This window comes from Mercenaria mercenaria, chromosome 13 (assembly GCF_021730395.1).
Source record: "Mercenaria mercenaria strain notata chromosome 13, MADL_Memer_1, whole genome shotgun sequence".
Taxonomy (NCBI): domain Eukaryota; kingdom Metazoa; phylum Mollusca; class Bivalvia; order Venerida; family Veneridae; genus Mercenaria; species Mercenaria mercenaria.
The window spans coordinates 10,268,647-10,291,473 of NC_069373.1; the positions used below are offsets into that span (position 1 = coordinate 10,268,647).

The window sequence follows — 22,827 nt, forward strand, 5'->3', positions numbered from 1 at the left end:
GCTGTTGAGACGGTAGGTAATGCCGCGTGGACATATGGTATCATGGTCGATTAATGAAACTTCATTTATGCTGTAATCATTGATTAATATGCATTTGAATTTGTTTTAACCTTATGAAGTTTTATTTTAATTTTACGTCGCAAACAATTTATTAAATGGCATTCTGCTCTTATATGTGTGGTGAGTTATACCGATATCCAGTCTGTTAGCAACATCCTTGTCATTGTATGAAAGAAGAACTGTTTTCATAGAAACATTAGACGGAACTTTGATTGTAGGGAAAATTGTTTGAACATTTTTACATTTAGTTTTACTCGTATGAGATAAACCAGGAGCTCCATCAAGAAGAATATTATACATTCACCTCCCAAAAAGTAAGTCCTGTGTTGCACCCGAGACCTCCATCGCAAGAGAGACATATTACAAATGAACCATAATTTAATATTAATACCCGGGGTAGACCACGGAGTGGAAAGAGTATTTTTTTTCTTTTAAATAAAGACAGCGCACCAAGGTTTGTTTTTCATATCACATATCCCACAAACCATCCTATGGAGGAGGGTGGGACACAACCTCCCTTACTAACCACTGTCGGCGCTTTGCCTTTACCATTCAAATTTACCTAACATATATATATATATACATAATGTGTATAATTTTGTCGCTGTTGTATATATTCAATGTATTATTGGTCAGTTACAAACTGTTTTAGTGCCATTACATAAGAACCTATTAACTTTTCCGGATCACAAATGTGGCACTTGACTTCTTTTACTAGAAAACACGTTAGGGTGCCTATTGTAAGCCATTGATTTCATACGAATTTTATTCACTGTTGGCTTATAGGCCCACTGGGTCGGGTGTTTTTTGATATGTCTGAAAAAAAGCGATAAATAATTATATCAACTATAATTATATCCTTTCCGGGGTCTTAACGTAATAAAACGTATTAACGTCTGATGGCCCTTTCACGCTTCTGTAGAATCAACAATTATTACACGAAATTCATTTTAAAAGTATTTCTGAAATGTCTAGGTTGCCGCTTTCAAATACGAAAATATCTGACATCCGATGAATATATATACTGACATTTTTAGACAACAGCAAAAAGGACCTTTTAAACGATTTCACGAAGTTCCAAAAATTTCCATATACCCTTCCTCCTGCACGGACACCTGTGGGATTTAATAAGTATTTTCTAATTGCTTTAGTTAAACTAAATCAACACAAAAATAAAGGAAATAATTACAAGTTGTTATATAATTTTTCCTTAAAGATAGGACAATTACAAATGTGAAAGATTCCCGTTTCATTTTTATGCACTTTTATCACATTTACTGTATCGTAAGTCAGGCTCAACATACGATGTTGATAAGGTATGCTTTGAGTTATCGAAATAGCATTACCTTAGTGTTACCTTAACACTATCGTAAATAACCTCGTAAATTCAGCGATATCGTAAGTTTCGAGTTAGCCACCCCAGGACTGTCTTACGCTTATTTTGAATATGTATAATTTTTAATTGATATAGATTAAGTGAAATAAGTGCAGTTTCTTCAAATACAGAGAACAGTCATTACGGGTAGAAACTAGAGGCTATTTTTTTTAAAGCAATTCCCGTATTGATGTTCTTTTCATAAATACACTGTACATCATTTGGTGCATTTCGACAAAGACATACAGGAGCGTAGGAGCAGGGGTGGGGACATGGGGGCACGTGTCCACAAATCCTGGCCAAAATTGACCAAACTTCTTAATTTTACACTGAAAATTACGAAAAATTTAGATGTGCCCCCTGCGTCAGTGATTATGAAAACATAGGTTGTGCCGCACCCACCTTCAAATGCTTCCTATGGGCCTGCAACGTAATAGACGTACTTATATATTATTGTATAACTTTTGTAGACAAATTATACATGTATATACGTTATTTGTAAACCTGCACTAGGTTTCTCCATTTCTTTTCTAAGTTTACAGCAATGTTTTCCTGAAATATAGCTGTTGTACAAGTATCTGATCAGAGTTTTTAGGAAGATGTTGTGCGGAAGTATACTTTCCCTATCTAAATGCTCCTTAACTTATTTGAAGGAAACGAGTTAATACGAGAATATTTTTTCGCCGGGTACACTTACAGCGAGATTATAACAATTTTGAATCGACGTCATGGCACTACGATCAGGTAAGGTACATATAAGATTCTTTCACTGGTGATAGGTGCAGATGGGAATATTCGGCTGGAGGGTAACTGTTTTTGGCGGTAACGAGGCTCTTGCCGAGTTACGGCTTAAACAGTTACCCGAGAGCCGGATATTTCCATCTGCATCTACCTACAGTGATTGAATCTTTTTCTTGCATGCCATATTCAACAAATAATAGTAAAAATAAACTCAAACAAATAATTTTTATAGCACTCTTTTCTTATACAATGTAGTAGCGTATTAACAAAGCGCGGGAACTTTACGTCAATAAACAGGAAGTACGTCATGACGTTACAAACACGAAATCAACGTAATAGTTCCGGTTTTGTTTTATCATCTGCAGTAAAACGTTATGTTTTTCCGTAAAATGACGTTTTTGGAATCGAGAAATATGTTATAAGGGACAACGAGAAACTATCAAGATATTTGATTTTTATCCCGTTTTACGTAAAACATTATTATTAAAACACAAATCTTCTGTTCATATGTAGTTCGTTATACGTCATTTACAGCAAGAGAGTCCGGTGTAAGATGGAGTTTTCCAGCACCGGTGAAATCACCAGATCTCGATATTCGATACTATACTAGTAACTGTCTGAATCTCTTGCTTGAAATTTCAATTTTGCAACAGGTAATTTAAACGATTTAAAAGCCTGTCCTACAAACGAAATGGTGCAACTGATCTCATTCATTCATTGCAGCCTCAGACAGCTTAGCAGGCGCCTAAGGTTGCTTGGTCTTAGAAGACACAATATGCCAGGAAATGAAGGCACAGTTATTGAAGTTATCCGTGTAAGTTAAAAGTTGAATGTGTCTTTTGTATTTACGTTTATTTATCGTCGCCACTGGGAGTCCTATATGGGTGACTGACTACTCAGCTCATTGTCATTATGGTCAGTTTGTCTCAGTTTATTGCACATAACAATTATATACCCACGACCTTTGTGGTCGAGCGGCGAGAGTCACTTCAAATCTTTGCTATATGTTTGAGCACTGCTACCGACTACTGCTCTTTATGTGAAAAAGTAAGCAATATCTTACGGAAGAGTGGTGTCTGGTTCGGGTGTTTCCCAGGGGTGATAGTCTGCAAAACTATTTTAAAACTGGCCCTAAAGGCCAAAAAACACGAACATTTAATATCATGGAATTGATAATTACAATGTGACGCAGGATAAAGGTACCGTCAAGTATTAATGGCCGTAACCTTACGTTGCATTTGGTGTGCACTTGCATACGTGTAGGCATTATATTTCCTTCTGAATGTTTGCATTTACAGTATGTTTAATTGACACTGAAGGGGTTAATGTTGATTCATTTTAGGACGCATTAACTATATTTGTTTATTATTTTTAGACCGTTTAGAAACACGACCGTGCTTCTGTAGTAGGTAAAATGTTTCTTTCAGTCTTCGCATTACAGTAGTATGGAAACTATTTTAACCTTTTGAATTATTTATGTCATAGCGTGAAATTGAGGGAAGCGGCTCCTCACTCGGATACAGAGCTATGACTCGACGTCTGCTGTCTTCGCACGGCATAGTTGCTTCAAGGTAAGGATTATTTAAAAACAAAAACACAAAAAAACTACAAAAAAACAAACAAACAAACAATGATATCATAAGCGGAAAGCGATGTTTTAATGTCAGCTAGGGAAATTAATGTTACAGGTGCATGCGTACACGTAGTAATTATCAAATAAAGCAGTACTTGACCCTGGTTAGAGGGACAACATGTGATGCAGAGACGTGCCTTCGGTTCGGCTACGTTTGGTAGCTTGGTTATCCATCATGGAGTTTTAGTTTTCCTTTTCGTGCCTAAAACGTGCAAATGAATAAGAACAAAGTAAAATGATGAAAACATGTTTTGGAAAACATGAATTTTCCCGACATTTTAAAAGGAATATCAGTTAGAAGCTACTTTTTGTTTAAATTCTGTAGCTTTATGTACATGTTTTTTTTTTTGTTTTGTTTTTTATAAATATGCATTTTTACTAAATCAATGTATCAAAAACTTAGCAAAACGGTATAAAACATTTGTACCCCGGAGGTGTACAGATGAAAACTTCAAACCATCCTTCAAACGTACTAAAAATAAATGTTTTCATTTAGTCTAGATAAGGCACTGTATGGCAGTTTAAACTAAATGATAATGAATGAATTAATGTTGAACGTACTTTAACCTCAACGTAGCCGTGAGTAGCTATTAATAAGAGTTACGTACGTTGTCGTCCTTTAACGTACGTTCCCCAGTACTAATTAACTATGACAACCACTACGTTAAAGTATGTTGTACTATGTTACCCACTACTCCCAAGTACATTATAGAACGATCAAATAGGCTAAACTTCGTGCACGGTAGATTCAAGTACATTTTAACTCGGAAATTACCGTTGGTGTTTAGCACGTTAACTACGTTATTAACGGCTAAAAAGAACCAGACACATACAATATAACTGAATAAAAACATTTGTTTTAATACGAAAAGGACCAATAAAAATGTAATTGTAGTGGAATATGAAGGATTTTATATTCAAGAAACGGAATAATATCGCCCCTTATGTTGATAAAGCTCTAAAAGACATAATCTGTTCATATTACATTTTCTGAAAATTAATTACCATCCAAAACACTTACAAGTACTGCGACAGGCACATTTTGCAAAAATGCACCCTGTGTAGAGCTTTCAACTACCCATGTTTTGTCTGCATTCTGTTAAATAACACCAGTGTATCAGCGATATCAAAAATCCAGGCATTTCAATACAAGTGCATGTGACGATTCTACAGTTCAATAAAGCCTGGATAAAGATACGTTAAAATGATATACATTTCCCTCTTTTCAATTGTTTGGCAAAATTTCATTATATACTGAACATTTTTTGTAAGACAAACGGTGGCTGCAGTTCAAAGAGAACTTGATCCAGAAGGTGTCCGACTTCGGCAACATCGCCAGTTCACACGTAGAATCTACATCAATAAAGGACCCAATTACTTGGTGCATATCGATGGATACGATAAGCTGAAGCCGTACGGTTTTCCCATCCACGGGGCAATATGTGGGTAAGTTCCTTAGGCATTTCAGTATATATATGTTTTATAGCAGTATAAACTTGTGTACAGGTTTATACAGAAGAATCCCGAAATATCTTCATTCTGTTGGGCATAAAATGACTTATAAACAAACCTCGTTGGCTCGAACCGATTCTGTTTGGGTACATATTTAACATAATATAATATAAAGTGTAGTATTTCATGTTGATGGTAGTATGTAACAGACCATTGAGATTCAAGTTTATATTTTCCGAAATCGTCTCACCCAATTTCTATACTCAACAAAATTTCTAATCGGTCACTTTCTTAAATCTACAAATGCGACATTTTTAAAGAGTGGTGGCTTAATTCCAGAAATCGTTGATAAAATGCAATGTATATAAAAACTGATTGCAATCAAACTGAGAATATCCGATCTTAAAATTGAGTACTTTGCCTTCTTTGCACAATGAAAATGTTTAATACAATTTTCAGCAGTGTGGCCTTCTACTTTTCAATAAAATACTGGTTGACCAATTATAAATTTTGTTGAGGGTATGACACAGTTTCTTTAACTTTTTCCACTTCAGATTTTCTAGAAAAATACTTTGGCTGAAAGTTGCCAGATCTAACAACGATCCAAAAGTTGTAGCGACCTTCTTTCTGGAGTATTTAAATGCTATAAATGGTGAGATACAAGTCATGAAGTACTCGTACTACGGTACAGTTTAGCCTAAAGTGCCGGCCGATCAACCCGTACGTTGTGGGTTCGAATCTTACCAGGTGGCTACCTCGCCTCATAATAATATAACAGTACATATACTGTTTAAGCAGGAAGCGCACTGGAAAGTGACTCTATAAGCCACAAGCTTTCTTCACAATCGAGCTATAAACATTTGGCTGGCAGACTTACTTAGAATGTCTGTCTTAGTCTTTTGCTGTAGTTGATTAAAGTTTGTTCTCTAATTCAGTTTCAATAATGTTAGGTTATACCTGTATTACCTTTATTTTACAATACACAAGATGACTACTTTTAAGACACACCTTGTCGCAAAAGCAATGTTTCTAAATTTTTTATTTCCGGCGAGAACCGTTCCCAAAAACAAGTATTAAAGTTTCAGTTAATTCTAAATCTATTTTTCACTACAGCGTATAGAGCGTTGGTGGCTGTCAAACAGACAAGGTGGATGTCAGTACTGGATAGATCTCTTTAAAGATATGGAAAACGCTGGACTTCTCTCAACAAGTGACGAACTACACATCGAGGGCTTAGAGCGAAACTGGTCTATCTGTATATAGAAATAGAAGCAGATAGACCAGTTTCGCTCTAAGCCCTCGACATGTGAGCATATAAAGCCAATATCAATTAACTGATATATTACCAGAAACTTTTCAATTGGAATTGGACCATTTCATATTAGGACATCAGCTGTCTGTCACGAAAGATGGCCAGTATAGTTTTAATCAAACGTGCAACTTACTGGACTATGCTACATGTCTTTTAAATTGATTTTGTCCTGCCCTCATAAAAGATGTAGCACAAAATCGGCCTGCCGAAAAAGTTCTTGCGTTTTACGTGCTCTCTGGCATGTCTAATAAAGCTACATGTATATTATCACTTCTGCCTGAAATTTTGAAATCCGTTGCTTTATCAAATTTTTGCATTGAAACCGTCGCCATGCTACTGGAAATGAAAACGAATTATCAATTTATAGGTATTTATCCAGAAACAACGAAGTATATCCTATTTTTCACTATTACAGCACTTCAGTATGGTGTTCATATGAAAGGATTTTATCCACATCTTGTAAACATCAGGGCCGTCGCACAAACAATTTAGATTGTTTCCATATAAACCATGCATTTTAACCAATCAAAGTGCACGATTTTCTTGGCTTTCATAAAAACCGTTCGTTCGTCCGACACATTCATTTCCGATCCGTTGGTATCTTAAGCGCCCTTTGACTTAGAATCTTCTTATTTCACAGGGTAATTCATCTTATGGATTAGAGGAACTGTATTGATTTTGTGGTTGTTGGGTCAAAGGTCAAGGTCACAGGGACCGCGATAGTAAAAACCGTTTCCGATCAATATCTTGAGAACCCTTCGACTTCGAACCTTCTTATTTCACAGATTGATTGTCTTATGAAGTAGAGGAACCCTACTGATTTGGGGTTTGCTGGGTTAAAGGTCAGATTCTCAGGGCCTTGATGATAAAACCCGTTCTGGTTAGTATCTAGAGAACCATTTGTGCTTAAGCTCCATATTTCACTTGATGATTGGTCTTATGAGGTGGATAATCCGTTTTGAATATAGAGTAGATGGGTCAAAGATCAAGGTCTCAGGGGTCCTCCCAGTAAAACCTGTTTCCAAACAATATGTAGACAATCCTTTGTTGAAACCGAAACCATCTTTCGGGGTGGGTGGGTGTGGGGTGCATTTGTCACCCACTGTGACATTTCTCGTTTTTAAGTATTGTTAGGTGAAAATATTGTTAAATCTGTCTTTTAACATATTGACATTGGTGGCAAGAGGTAGAGGCCTTACCACTCTACATCATATATCGTTAAAGTTAGTTTTGCTTATTCTTATTCAAGTTAGTGTAAAGTTAGTAAAACCATAATATTATATTTTCCACCAAATACACAATGACTTTTAGCCACAAATAACAACACTTTTAGACCACTACATGCAGTTACCTACTACATGCAGTTACCTACAACATTGGTATACGGAAAATCCATTTTACATTTGTATGTTTTATAAATTGCTCCACTGTATTTTATATATACAATATATATATATATATATATATATATATATATATATATATATATATATATATATATATATATATATATATATATACAGTCAAACCTGTGTTAACGGCCACCTCTGAATAGAGACCACCTGGCTCCAAAGACCACATGTTTTGTTTCCCATTCTAACATTTACAGTGTCTTTTTAACCTGTGAATAAAGACCACCTCTCAATAAAGACCAAATTTTGGCTTTCCCAAGGGTGGTCTTTATAGACAGGTTTGACTGTATATATATTTATATGCATCTGTACACTGTCAGATTTTCTGAGCGATATCCTTCATTAAATTTCATTTCTATTTATCAGAGAATGCGTGCGTTTCTGCTTCATTGACATAATACGTACAGAAAGAGCTTGACCGAGTGCGAATGGAATGGAATCAACATGCAATATGGAGAAATGGACCTGAAGACTCCCCAAGCGGGAAACCAGACCTCATGTACTATATGCCCGAATTGTTTGGTAAATTGAGTAGGCCTATACTTTTTTTTTAAAGTGAGAAGTTTCAAGGGTGATATGGTATACGAATGCTAAGGATACATTTTGTAATAACTTACTGGCACTTTGTTTCATCTTGCGTCTGTACTTGGAATAACTATGATCGTATGGATAATTTGTTTTGGGTTTAACACCGTTTTTCAACAGTATTTCAGTTATGTAACGGCCGGTGTAATGAAGTATTTCATAATACTATGACCGGGGGGTCACTTTTTCTATAGAATAATGACCGGGGGGTCATTATTCTTTGGGGGTCGAAATACTTCATTACACCGGCCACCTCGTTTACTTCCCGACTCTACTACTTCATACGTTATGAGAACGTCTTCTGGAACGATGTTATCCAGTGGAAGTTCTTGAAGAGACTCATCCATGGGTTCTTCTGGTCTTTCAAAATCACGGTCCCATATATCAAACGTTCTGTCTTCTACCGTGACAGAGCTGCTTCAACGTCAGCGTTAGTATCCTTGCCTTCCTTTGTTCTGACGACGTATGTCGTTGACAGTCCCTGATCACAAATTACTGACACCAGATTATTAAATTGATTCGTTTCTTTCTTCATATTATAAAATAGTTTACAAAGCCTATATAAAGGTGCCTCTTAATTCCATAATTTATTTATGCGTATATATATATTTTTTGTATTTGAAAATTGATTTAGTATTTTTGTTTCAAAATGAATTTTAAATATATTAATGGTGTATTACATGATTGTGTCATCTTCTTTAAATCAAAATCATCATATCCTTTTATAATATTTGAATATTTATTGAAATCTGAATTTATTATGCATGCATTTGTTACTTAAATTATGAAAACATATTTTAACTTTTTAAATTTATACTTCAATAATTTTTAGCTATACACATTGAGCGATAGACATTAAAAGGTGCGATATACTATGTATTGTTATTTTGACGAAACCTCCTTGTGCCTACTATATAAATTAAGTTAGACGAACTCTGTGAATGGAATTACAGAGGTTTCGTCACACTACCGGCGTTTTACCAGAAGTTCACAACCAAACCAGTTTTGCAATTGCTTTGTCTACTGTAGTTTGGCAGATTTCCTTAACAGTTACGAAGGTAAGTGACAGTGTGCTAAATGGGGCAACTTGTATCTGCTGGAGTTTATCATAGCCGGTGCGCCCGGCTACCTAACTGCTAGACAAGCTTACTGTCGCTGTGTGGCTGCTTTTTAATTTCTGACCTTTGCAGCCCGTTACAATAACCTTAGGACTGCCAGCACATATTTATGCAATCTCGCCAGGCATATGTATGTTTTTGACAACACAGAAAATGACGTCACTCGACCTTCAGCTATTTCCGGAAGTAAATAAAATGAAAGTAGAAATGCTAAACTTGAAAACGAAAGCCCCATTTTGATTCGTAGATAATCAGGGGTCACGCGCAGGGGTCACCCCGTCTAAATGTATGCGCGTGGACTTCTTTTTTCTTTTTTTTTTTTTTTGCTATTGGGGGAGCCAATTTTCAGCACTTTATTACGAATTGAAATTACCTGGGCTTTAGTACAGCATGTCAGCTTTTAATCTATGAAAAAATATTTGAGCTCTGGATAAACAGAAATCCCAAAGGGGTCCGTAACGGACCAAAGGTACATTGATAATTTTGGAACTTCATCAAATCGCTCAAAATGTCATTTTTGATGTTGTCTGAGAGTGTCAGTATATGTCTCATATGTAAGATATAACCGTACTTGAAAGCTGCAGACCTAGACATTTCAGAAATATTTTCAAAATAAGTTTCGTGTAATAAATGTTGTTTCTACGGAAGCGTGAAAGGGCCATCAGACGCTAATACGTTTTAGTACGTTAAGGCTGCGGAAAGGATATAAAACAAACTGTATATGTCGGATAAGTTCGACTACCTAACTGCTGACAATTTCAAACGAAGACGTCTTGCCTGTTTCTGGCCATTTTTCTATTTTGGAAGTGGATATTCTTATGGTCCCGTATGAATAGCCTCGCAGGCTATTCTTACGGCTCTCCTGTGAGAATAGTGAAAATCCTCCAGGTGTCTATTCCTACGGCTGTCCCTAGTCGAACTAATCCGACGTATACAGTTTGTTTTATATTGTGACAGTCAAACTGTAACGTCCGACCAAAAGATTCCAAAAACCGAGTGGAAATTGAGTTTTATAAAATTTGCATTTTGACACCAAATTTTGACATTTTTCTGCTCTTTACTTGTAATAGCAACCCCAGCTTAATCCAATAATCAATTAACTGATAGGGATTTTCTAAGGGTCATTAGGATTATTAATTAGCTAAATAATTTAAACCATTTTATCATTAATCATTTACATAAAAATGATACCAAATAAATCAGATGAATTATTTTTCAAAAGCTGCAAATTTGAAGAAAATCCATTAACAAGAAGTTTGTTAATTAATTCATTCCAACTATTGGTAATAATCGGTATTTTTCATGCCTGCGCGAGCGGCTATTGTGATGAACACGTGTTTATGACGGGGTGTGTTTTCATTGAAAGATGCGGTAACCTTGCCATTTATGAATATTTATGAGGTAATATAATCCAAACAGAGAAAAGAATGACTTGGGTTAAAACATGCGATAAACCAATGACAGCTTTGGATGTAGAACGCTTGACATATTTTATCGGCAAAATTATTTAAGCTCCGCCTTTACAAATGATGATATACGTACGTCATAATTGACGAAATCCAAGCTAACGCCAAAGAAATGAAAATCGTGTTTCACGGACTGAATTAATATTAGACATCTACATGAAAAATATTCAACAGTTATCGTAGTGTCAAAGTTATATTTGTAGCAAAAACTTCGGAATGGTGAAAAAGTGACGGAACATTCGCGATAATTTCCAAGAATTTTGAAATCATGAGTGACGGTCCCGATTAAAATAACAACAACAACAACAAAACTAAACAAAGAAATTATCCACAACCTCCTTTATATTTTATAATCCAACACCGCTTATAACTAATCTGTAAACACCTATTTACCCCTGTCGAGTGTTGTTTATTGCATTATATAACAAAGCGAGGTGTTGATTACATTATCTTTCACCACCCCAAAAACAACAAAAACATTTTCTTTTATCTTTTACTTTTAATACTGTAACATATTAAAATTCTTTAACAACTGTTTCTCTGACAGCGCCGACCAGTCATACTCGGAAATCGATTGTTGGTTGTACCGATGTAGATGTAGAATAACACAAAGAGCAAACATTTAAAATGCATGTCAGAATGTCTGTCTGCATGCCAGTAACAGAATGATATGAAAATTTATACAATAATTCAAATCTAAATATAAAATTATCAACATGTCCTCTATACCCTAAAATCCGCTATACCCTAAAGTATTGTACCTATGACAAAATTGTCAGATTTCATTGTTGGTGTTTATTTTTCTTGCGCTTATTAAAACTGAGATCTCGGATATTCTCGTTTACAACGGTCTTTCAAATTTTCACCAACATGGGTAGGTTGCTCCACACGTGGTAGTTTATTAATTACAATTTTCCCCTTTGTATATCGTTTGATAAACATAAGGTCTATATTAAATTAAAAAAATGTATCATTACACGTATAACAGACAACATTTCTGAAGCGACAGTTCCATATAGATCTTTAAACGGAGGCTGATAACATTTCCCGATCGGGTTTTCGAAATGAAAACTAATATTTCTTGAAAAATAATGAAGATGTTTCTTTCAAACCTGGTCCATTTATTAAGCATAACATATCATGCATATTAAGATAGAAATAACTTTGTTGCCTTCAGTTTTGTTAGAATTACTTCCTTTTTTCAGATTTTTATGATGCATAATTTTGAAGTCCAAAAATTGCATGCAAATTTTATTATGTTTAAAACAGAAAAGGGTTTAATGGCTTTCTATTGCTCCAGACATGTGCGCCAGTACCTTTTCTTCTATATATTTAGGGTTAATACTTTGTTTCTAGTGCAGATACAGTGCTTTAGGGTATAGCGGATAGCTAACATATTTTTCCAGTTCTCCAATTCAAAGAAATGAAATTTAGTAGTTTTTTTCTGTACTGGTACTGATGATAAACCCGAACAGAAAATGAGGTTTTTTACCTGTAACTTTTTTATTTCTGCAAATTGTAATCAATGGTCGGTATCAAAATAAAGCTTAACCTTTGCTGAAACTTTACATAATTAAAATTTATATTTAGTAAGCAAACTCACATGAAGTGAGGCCCTGAAAGGGGTATGTAAAATGGGGACTGTATGAACGTTGACTGATGATAAATTCGAACACTTTGTCATTTACAAAATTTTCTTGGTATTATTATATTGAAACTTTCCCCAAAAAGCTGCAACAGTCATTCCTGATCAAGTAATGAAAAGTTACCAAATGTCAGGCCTTCATGTTTCGACAGTGAGCATGCGCAAAAAACACCCTCTTTCCCAGTAATTTTGGATAAATATTTTTTATACAAATAAATGTTAGTCATTTATTTATACAGAATATTTACCAATTTTGTTTTTGTTTACACCAGTTGGTGTTTTAAGTGGAAACTATTAGATGGTGTGTTCAATTTTATAAATAACCGATTGCAATCGAATAATTCCAAGGTGGTCGACTTTATCATCTGTCCGGGTTTATCATCAGTACCAGTATATCGGACAGAAGACCACTATATTTTTCAAATCATTCAACTTTTAATAGAAATTTGTGTTTTTTCTCTCCATGCCATTGTTTACAAATGCGCTGTTTTAGGGTGTACAGGATAGCTTTGGTCATTTTTTCCATTATTAGTTTAAAAATCCGCATCTAAAGAAACTTCCCAATATTTTTATGTTCCCGAAGGGAGGCATATTAGTTTTCAACTGTCCGTTTTTCACAACGTTAAGTTTTTGCATGAAGGCACTTGAGAACCACTGCACCCGGGACCTTCAAACTTCTCATGCTGATAGTACTTATTGAGTACACAATCCCTACTGACTTTGGGGTCACCAGGTCAAAGGCAAAGGCGCTGTGGGGGGCATTCGTCACCATTAGTGACAGCTCTTGTTTGGAAAAATGGAAAAATATTGTAAATTGGCTTAGCCAAGTATGTTACCCACTATAAATAAAGTCGTTATTATTATTATTACTATAAATCAGAATAATAATGTATTACCTTTTCAAAAACATTCAGCTTTTTAAATTTCTATCAAATACTTTTCAATCACTGATGTTTTTTACATGCACACTGATTTAGTCAGTAGGGGATAGCTTCAATTTTCATTTGATGACATATGAAGTTCAAAAATAACACAAAAAGCAAACAATTAAAATGTACAGTGTCAGAGTGTCTGTTTGCATGCCAGTAAAAGAATGATATGACAATTTATACAAGTCTAAAGTTTATTAAGCTATCCTATATACCCAAAAATCCGCTATACCGCACTGTATATTAACAATTTTTTTACAACTTTTAAACATTTCTCCATAAGTTAGAAGTGAGAGCACAGTAAAATGTATACATTTATGTACTAGTGCAATAACTTAGAGCATTAGCCATTGAATCCTTTTTAGCTCGACCATTCGAAGAATAAGTAGAGCTATCCTACTCACCACGGCGTCTGCGTCACACCCTGGTTAAGTTTTTCGTACCAGTCCACATTTTGACAAAGTCTTTTGAGATAAAGCATTGAAACTTTCAACACTTGTTTACCATCACCATGTCCAGTTATAGGCAAGAGTACATAACTCTGTCAAGCATTTTGACTGAATTATGGCCCATTTTGACTTAGAAATCTTGGTTAAGTTTTTCGTACCAGTTCATATTTTGACAAAGTCTTTTGAGATAAAGCTTTGAAACTTTCAACACTTGTTTACCATCACCATGTCCAGTTGTAGGCAAGAGTACATAACTCCATCAAGCATTTTGGTTGAATTATTGCCCCTTTTTGACTTAGAAATCTTAGTTAAGTTTTTCGTACCAGTCTACATTTTGACAAAGTCTTTTGAGATAAAGCTTTGAAACTTTCAACACTTGTTTACCATCACCATGTCCAGTTGTAGGCAAGAGTACATAACTCCATCAAGCATTTTGGCTGAATTATGGCCCCTTCTGACTTAGAAATCTTGGTTAAGTTTTTCGTACCAGTTTATATTTTGTGTAAAGTGTTTGACATATGGCTTTGAAACTTTTATATCTTGTTTAGTATTATAGTCTCAATCAATAGGCAAGAGTACATAACTCTGTCATCTTTTTTGGCTGAATTATGGCCCTTTTTGAACTTGGAAATTGGTTCTGTTTTCGTTTATGTCCGTGTTTTGTCAAGACTATTTGACATATGGCTTTTAAACTTTAAACACTTGTTTATCATTATGATTTCCTTCTGTAGGCAAGAGTACCTAACCCTGACAACTATTTTGGCTGAATTATGGCCCTTTTTGGACTTTGAAATTTTTGTCAAAACTATTTGAACTGTGGCTTTGAAACTTTTAACACTAGTATATCAACATGATTTCCATCTGTAGGCAAGTGTACATAACTCTTTCAACTATTTTGACTTTAAATATGACCCTTTTTGGACTTGGAAATTATATAAAAAATTTTATACAAGTCCATTTTTTGCCTAACATATAACTATACATATTTGCCATCATGGTCACACATTGCCATTTAGTGCAAGACTAATGGAAATCCACAAATACAGGAACATTTTTTGTTTAATCCATTTTTTTCTTTTGTCTGAAAATCTATGGAAATATTTTGACCCCATTCTTCAATCAATTCTTTGAATAGTCGAGCGCGCTGTCATCTGACAGCTCTTGTTTGTTTTAAACTTAGCATAAGAACATATTTTTTTGGACTTCAAAAATTATGCATCATAAAAATATGAGAAGAGGAAATAATTCTACCAAAACTGAAGGCAACCAAGTTATTTTTATTCTAATTTGAATCATATATTATGCTTAATAAATGGACCAAGTTTGAAAGAAATATCTTCATTATTTTTCAGAAATACTAGTTTTTATGTCGAAAGCCCAATCGGGCAATGTTACCAGCCTGTTAAAAGTCTTGTGCTTTTGTCCAAAAATCCTGGGACAGTCTAAATCCAAGCGTTAATTTATTATATTACAACAATATTTTCTGCGACTGACAACTTACACAAGAACATACAAACTTGCATGCTATCCAAAACTTATCCTATGAATAATCTTATCTTAAGGTATTAGAACACTAATAGAGAACCTCCTTTATATACGCCTGTTTGAAAAACGGGACGTATTATGGGAACGCCCCTGGCGGTTGGGTGGGCGGCGTCCACAGACTTTGTCCGGAGCATATCTTCTATATGCATGAAGGGATTTCGATTAAACTTGGCACAGTTGTTCACCATTATGAGACGGGGTGTCGTGCGCAAAAACCAGGTCCCTAGGTCTAAGGTCAAGGTCACAGTTAGAGGTCAAAGGTCAAATTCAAGAATGACTTTGTCCGGAGCATATCTTCTTCATGTATGGAGGGATTTTGATGAAAGTTGGCACAATTGTTCATCATCATGAGACGGAGTGTCATGCGCAAGAACCAGGTCCCTAGGTCTAAGGTCAAGGTCACACTTAGAGGTCAAATGATACAAGAAAGAATGACTTTGTCCGGAGCATATCTTCTTCATGCGTGGAGGGATTTTGATATAACTTGGCACAAATGTTCACCACCACGAGGCAGAGTGTCATGCGCAAGAACCAGGTCCCTAGGTCTAAGGTCAAGGTCACACTTAGAGGTCAAAGGATACAAGAATGAAAACCTTGTCCGGAGCATTTCTTCTTTATGCATAGAGGGATTTTGATATAACTTTGCACAAATGTTCACCACCACGAGGCGGAATGTCGTGCACAAGAACCTGGTCCCTAGGTCAAAGGTCAAGGTCACACTTAAAGGCCAAAGGTCAGATACAAGAATGACTTTGTCCGAAGCATTTCTTCTTCATGCATAGAGGGATTTTGATGTAACTTGGCACAATTATACACCATCATGAGAGGAAGTGTCATGCACAGTTCCTTTCTTTAGAATTACTTCCCTTTGTTGTTACTATAAATAGCTTACAGAGTTCTGCTGAGGCTGCGTTTTTGCGCCATTGGCGCGAGAAAAATATGAATGGCGCACCAAATTTCGCGTCGGTGGGCCTCTGGCGCGCCAGAAAATCTGAAACTCAAACCCGATAATGATCGCTAGTTTGCCGGTCTTGCACGATAGATAGACATACCTCCAGGGGAGATCACTGCAACGGATTTGAAAAAATAATGTGTCGTGATAATTGCACCATGATTGTACCAAAATGGCGACCGCACCGAAAGGAAAAGCGATTATGAACGAATTTTTCAGTCCACCTGCCCCTAGGAAAATGAACCAGACTTTAGTTACACCGGGGAAAGATACAAATAAAAATAATACATTGAACAAAAATGCCGATTCAACTATAGATATCGCTGAACATTAAACAACAACCTCAGAATCACAGAGTGATCCGACCCCCACCCAGTCAAGTAATTTGGGTAAAGCGAAAAAGTAAGAGTAAAACATCTGACAAACAGAGCTTACAGAAGAACTTATTGGTTGAGCATACATGGTTAAGATATAAGGAAAAGAGAATTAATGACATGTACTTTGTGTATAATTTTACATTTAAAAAACTTTGCACTTCTTAAAGCATAAGAAAGGTAAAGTTTTTTTATAAGAACGGTGAAGTTTTTTAAATGTAAAATTTGATTCTTTTTTAATGGCCCAAAAAGTTTCAGAATGGCCTCATGTTTTCAAGGTAGATGGGCCATGGGCACATCATGCTGAAATCCTCGGCAGAACTCTGAGCTTATATTGTAACTTTTTCATTACTAGTCGTAGGGAAAAATCGATACCACTTTTCTGTAGTACAACATGCATGCTACATCCAATTTTGAGGTGTATTTTGACCAATCTCTACCTGGTGAAGATTTTTGTGTGGACTTCCATTTTTTTTTTTTTTTTGGATTTTTTTTTGTTTTTTTTTTAAGATTAACTTCCCTTAGTTGTTACTATAAATAACTTATATTGTAACTTTTTTATAATTGACCGTAGGGAAAAACCAAGACCACTTTTCTGTGGTACAACATAGATGTTACTTTCCAATTTTAGGTGTATTTTAAGGTATCTCTACCTGGTAAGGAGTTTTTTTGTGGACTTAGAAAAACAAAACACTTAGTTTTTACTAAACAACCACAAAGTTAAAATTCCATTTGCAAATACAGGTGCTAGAGTAAAGAAATTTGCTGTGACGGGCGTATATTGTGACATTCTTGCACTCTTGTTCTAGTAAGTTTTTACTTCTTTCAAGAAGCCCGCCCGCTTAGCTCAGTAGGTAAGAGCGTTGGTCTACGGACCGCGGGGTCGCGAGTTCGTTCCTCGAGCGGGGCGTATGTTCTCTGTGACTATTTGATAAACGACATTGTGTCTGAAATCATTATTCCTCCACCTCTGATAATTCATGTGGGGAAGTTGGCAGTTACTTGCGGAGAACAGGTTTGTACTGGTACAGAATCCAGGAACACTGGTTAGGTTAACTGCCGGCCGATACATGACTGAAATACTGTTGAAAAAAGGCGTTAAACCCAAAACAAACAAAACTTCTTTCAAGACTTATTGTTGATTTTGTGTACAAAAATGGAAAAAGATGAATCTTACAAGCGATTTCTTGGTGTTCAAAGTGAATTTACTACTTAAACAGAAGGGGTAGAGTTACACATCTTTAAAAATATTGAGTTACACGCAGTGAAAGTTCTCTATTTTGCTTTCACTCTTAGATTATATATTGTGGAAGAAATTTAGGTAGGTTTTACGTCTACCCTAAGGTTATTTTTAAATGGAGTAAGCAAAATTCAAAACAGAAACACAGCATTCGACCTTATTTTTTCAGTGTTGAAGTATGAATTCTGTCTCATTAGATCCGTTTACTTGAGGCACCATAGAAAAAATGATATTGACATTTTTATTTTGTGTTTTATAATTGTTAGCCAATAGTTTGAAGTATCTTTTATTAAGATTAATGGTAAAATGAGTTGTCTGCCAACGTTTTGGATAGTGGCTATCACTTTGAAATTTGTCTCTACCTGAGCTTGAGGAGATACCATAAGTTATACAAAATTTATAAAAAACGGCACAGTAAAAGTTGTTTAAAAATTGCAAAATAGTGCAAAACACGGTTACCTTTCAGAATATACCAAGCAAAGGCCATTTTGTAAACATTACTATTAGTGATCTAATACCTTAAAGCAATTTACAAAACGTAAAAAAAAAATATATATATATTCAATCAAATTCATTCAACCGCTGCTGTTTGAATGCATGTTGAGTAGCACTTTCAAATGTAGACTTTTTGGATGGCGGACATATCAGACAAATCTAGATCTGTAACATTTATGACCTTTATTAAACTTAGTTACATGTATAAAACTTCATTTTAAACTTCACTTTAGAAAGTCGGGCACGCCGAAAGAGGCTCGTTCATTATTTTTGCCAGCTTCCAATCAATTATGATCACGTAATGTATCAGCTAATTTGTACAGTTTTCTTTAATCACCCGTTCATTTAACTTTAAACAAACATACGATTGAGCACTTGTGTCAAACAGAATAATTTACACAAGCGGTAAAAGTGTTAACCAGGTTAACAGTGTTTAGTCATATGTACTAAGTAGGAACAACTACCACTTTTTGTACAGGTCTCCACCACTCAGTGGATGGGGCATATATATTTGGTTTTGTCCATGTGTCAGAAAAGTTTTTGGCCTGGCTCACTAAGTATTTCATATAAATTGATGAAACCTTGCATGAGTCTTAATCATGATATGATTTAGCGCACCTACTATTTTTTCGCCTGGCTTCTCCCCTATTTCCAGAGTTGTGGCCCCTGAAATAGTAAAAAATGCACATTATCACCTTGTGACATGCCTAGCTCAAAAGGTATTTGATATGAACTGATGAAACCTTGCATGAGTCAGAGCTCCAGATAAGCTGCGTATTTGCGTATTTACACAATTAAAATTGCAGAAAACCCAATTGAATTCATAATGTGCATACTGAAACGCAACTAAAATTCCTAATACCCAGTTCATAAAAATTTGCTTGCGTATCACATTTTCCTTATTACTAGAACGGGTAGGAGAATTTAACACTAGACAACTGACTGGTTATACGTTAACGCAGAACAGGTTGCAGTTTATCGGAAAAATCACAGGACCATTCAGTTGGCTGATCGGTGTTATCTAAACGCTTTGTAAACAATTTTATGCCGATAAATTGTAAAGAGGTCGCAGAAAAAACATTGTTGCAACACAAACAAACAAATTAGTGGGATGTTTTGCTGTTCAACAATGACAGTTATCTGTTTGTGGCAATGTAGTGTCATCAATACTGGATGACATCCTTTGGGAGAATGCATATATTGCGTTGACCACATCGTTTGGGATATTGTGGATGAACTGATTTCCGACTGCATTAAAAGTGAAAAAGAAAACAGTATGGAACGTTCATTACAATTTTAAATACATTTTCGTATCAAACATGGAAGGACGCCATTAAGTACTTAGGTAGATAAATTACAACCTGTTCCGCAGTAACGTATAACCAGTCAGTTCTTCTTCTTGTCGTTCGCACGATGGCTGTGTAGACATAGCGATATTGCATGGTGCTGTGGTTCGTTAAGAGAGTGCCAATGGCCCAGCACCTCTGTCTTCAACTCTCTAGGTTTCTTTCGGGGTTACCTCACCATTAGTTCCGAGTTAAAACCCTATCCTGGGAACACAGGAGCTATTTGTCCCATAGCTGGGGGTCTGTTCATAGGCATCAGGGCGTGTCCACACACCGGTGGGCCTGGCATGCCACATGTCTGGGGGCAGACCTCCTCCGAGTCCTCTGCAATTCTGCCTGAGGCCGCAAGGTGCTCAGTTACCGTGTGGCGCCAACTCGGAGGCACTGCAAAAGGGCTTGTCTGCAGAGAGGCTGTGTACTGGCAGGGAAGACTTGGGCACTCGGCTCCTTTTTCACCAGAGGGCTAGCCAGCGGTGGAGGCTGAAAGCAGAAGGTGACAAGCACACAACACACAGCACACCACACTTGACGCATCAGCAGACCAATTGCCACACAACCAGTCAGTTAAATCTAGTGTTAAAGTCTCGTACCTGTTCTAGTAATAAGGAAAATGTGATACCCAAGCGATTTTTTAAGAATTGGGTATTAGGAAATTTTACTTGCGTTTCAGTACGCACACAGTTTGAATTCAATTGGGTTTTCTGCAATTTTAATTGCGTAAATATGCAGCTTATTTGGAGCTCTGCCTTTAAGACTGATTTGAGTTATTGTCCCTTATTTGTGATAAATGTACCAGTGGGGACACACCTGTGTCCTACAGACAGTCATTCTTGTTTGTTAATTCTGATTGCAAGATGAAAATTATGTTTTTGGACTCTTTATGAGTGTATGGATGACAAATTTATTGTCCTTATTGAACATAAAAGTTAATGGTACTGATATCAGATAAAATGTAAAGTTTTACCATGCGTTATTTTCTTTTCAGGTAAGCCACATGGTATCAGAACTGCCCGTAAATTTGTGAACCATCGCCGAGAACAGAGATGGCACGACAAAGATTACAAGAAGGCTCATTTGCCTTCCAGATGGGTGAAACCCTTCCAGGGATCTTCCCATGCAAAAGGCATTGTTCTTGAAAAAGTGTATGTAACTCTCATTAAAATTTCTGTAAAGTTAAAGTAGTGCGATCTCTGCTATCTGCAGTTGATACAGCTTTCAAAAATTTTGGGAAGTGTAAAGCTGCTCATTTAGATAGGATGTAGGTTAATGCCTTAGTATTTTCTAAAAGGTTACTAAAAACCTTACCCAAATGGTAAAGGGAAATTGTTCTTGTCGAGGTTTCAAATGTTACTAGTTTTTTACCATATTATATTTTTTGACCTATTTTATTTGATTTAAATGTTCAAAAAATTATAAACTGTGACAATGAATAATTGGTTCAAGCTTTCTGTCCAGGTCAAGTTTGTGTATGGAAAGGATGTACTATTGTAGTCTCTTGGCTAGAAAATAGCGACAGGAATTGAACAAAATGAAGCATGTTGATGAGTTGTGATTGTAACTTACTGTAGACATAACATTTTTTGTATTTTAGTGGAGTAGAAGCTAAGCAGCCAAACTCTGCTATCAGGAAGTGTGTGAGAGTACAGCTGATCAAAAACGGCAAGAAGATCACAGCCTTTGTACCCAATGATGGTTGCCTCAACTTCATCGAAGTAAGAATTTATGCACAGGAAGTTTTCCCTTCCACCCTCCAATCATGCCTTTTATTGTTTTTAAGGTTGTGAAAATATATTACTTAAAAGCAGAATACAATTACATTTCAAGAAAATTACCAGATAGATCACATAACGGGCTTCCATTGCTGAATGGTTAATGTCTCTTGACTTCAAATCACTTCCCACTATCAATGTTGGTTCATGTCTCACTTGGGGCTTAGAATTCATCATGTGATGAAGTCAGTGGTTCTACCCAGGTGCCAGCCTATAATGAAATATGGCTGGAGGGGCACTTTGGTTCTTCCCAGTGTGATGTTAAACCCAACAAAAAAAAAGTCACATACATATTGTTTGACCACTTTGTTTTAGTCTGCATTATTTGCATGTTAGGGATTAGTGAAAACATGATTAATTTTTTTTTATATCATCTGATTTCAGGAAAACGATGAGGTGTTGGTTGCTGGTTTTGGTAGAAAAGGTCACGCTGTAGGAGATATTCCCGGTGTCCGTTTCAAGATCGTCAAGGTCGCCAACGTTTCACTGTGGGCACTGTTCAGAGGAAAGAAAGAACGACCAAGGTCTTAAGCTGTAATATTTGCTTAATAAACCTTTGTACAAAGAAACCTGTTTTTGTTGTTTACCCTCCAGCACGCTGAGGAATGGTCTTAAGGCTTTTACCACTGATACTGTTGTCTGTATTCCTTGGGCATCCTTCAGTGTTTGTGCATTGAAATATTCTAAATCCAGGTTTTAAGGGTAAATGCCACAGTTGCTTTATGTATATACGTAAAAGATTTCCTAAGGAGGAAATAGCTTTAAACTTTGTGTACTGACTTGAGAGTCTTGTTTGAAATTGAAATCTGCATTAAACGGCTTTATCTTGAATTATCTGCCCTTGAAAATAGGAAAATAATCAAAAACTCCAATTTTCAAGGGCATATTTTTCAAAATCAAGGCAAGGAAACTGCATTTTAATATATATT

General features: G+C 35.9%; 2 protein-coding genes across 2 annotated transcripts; both read left to right on the forward strand.

The window, feature by feature from the left end:
• Positions 1-1,883: 1,883 nt before the first annotated feature.
• Positions 1,884-6,484, forward strand: LOC123565446 (uncharacterized). The gene is made up of 5 exons (XM_053521163.1): positions 1,884-2,179; positions 2,900-2,990; positions 3,662-3,747; positions 5,082-5,255; positions 5,816-6,484. Exons 1-5 carry the CDS (start codon positions 2,067-2,069, stop codon positions 5,955-5,957), a joined length of 606 nt encoding a protein of 201 aa, XP_053377138.1. The 5' UTR covers positions 1,884-2,066; the 3' UTR covers positions 5,958-6,484.
• Positions 6,485-8,413: 1,929 nt separating this feature from the next.
• LOC123530527 (40S ribosomal protein S23-like) lies at positions 8,414-22,467 on the forward strand. The gene is made up of 5 exons (XM_053520722.1): positions 8,414-8,507; positions 9,600-9,628; positions 21,075-21,271; positions 21,721-21,841; positions 22,283-22,467. The coding sequence occupies exons 1-5, from the start codon at positions 8,414-8,416 to the stop codon at positions 22,427-22,429; spliced, it is 588 nt and encodes a 195-aa protein (XP_053376697.1). The 3' UTR covers positions 22,430-22,467.
• The last annotated feature ends 360 nt before the right edge of the window (positions 22,468-22,827 follow it).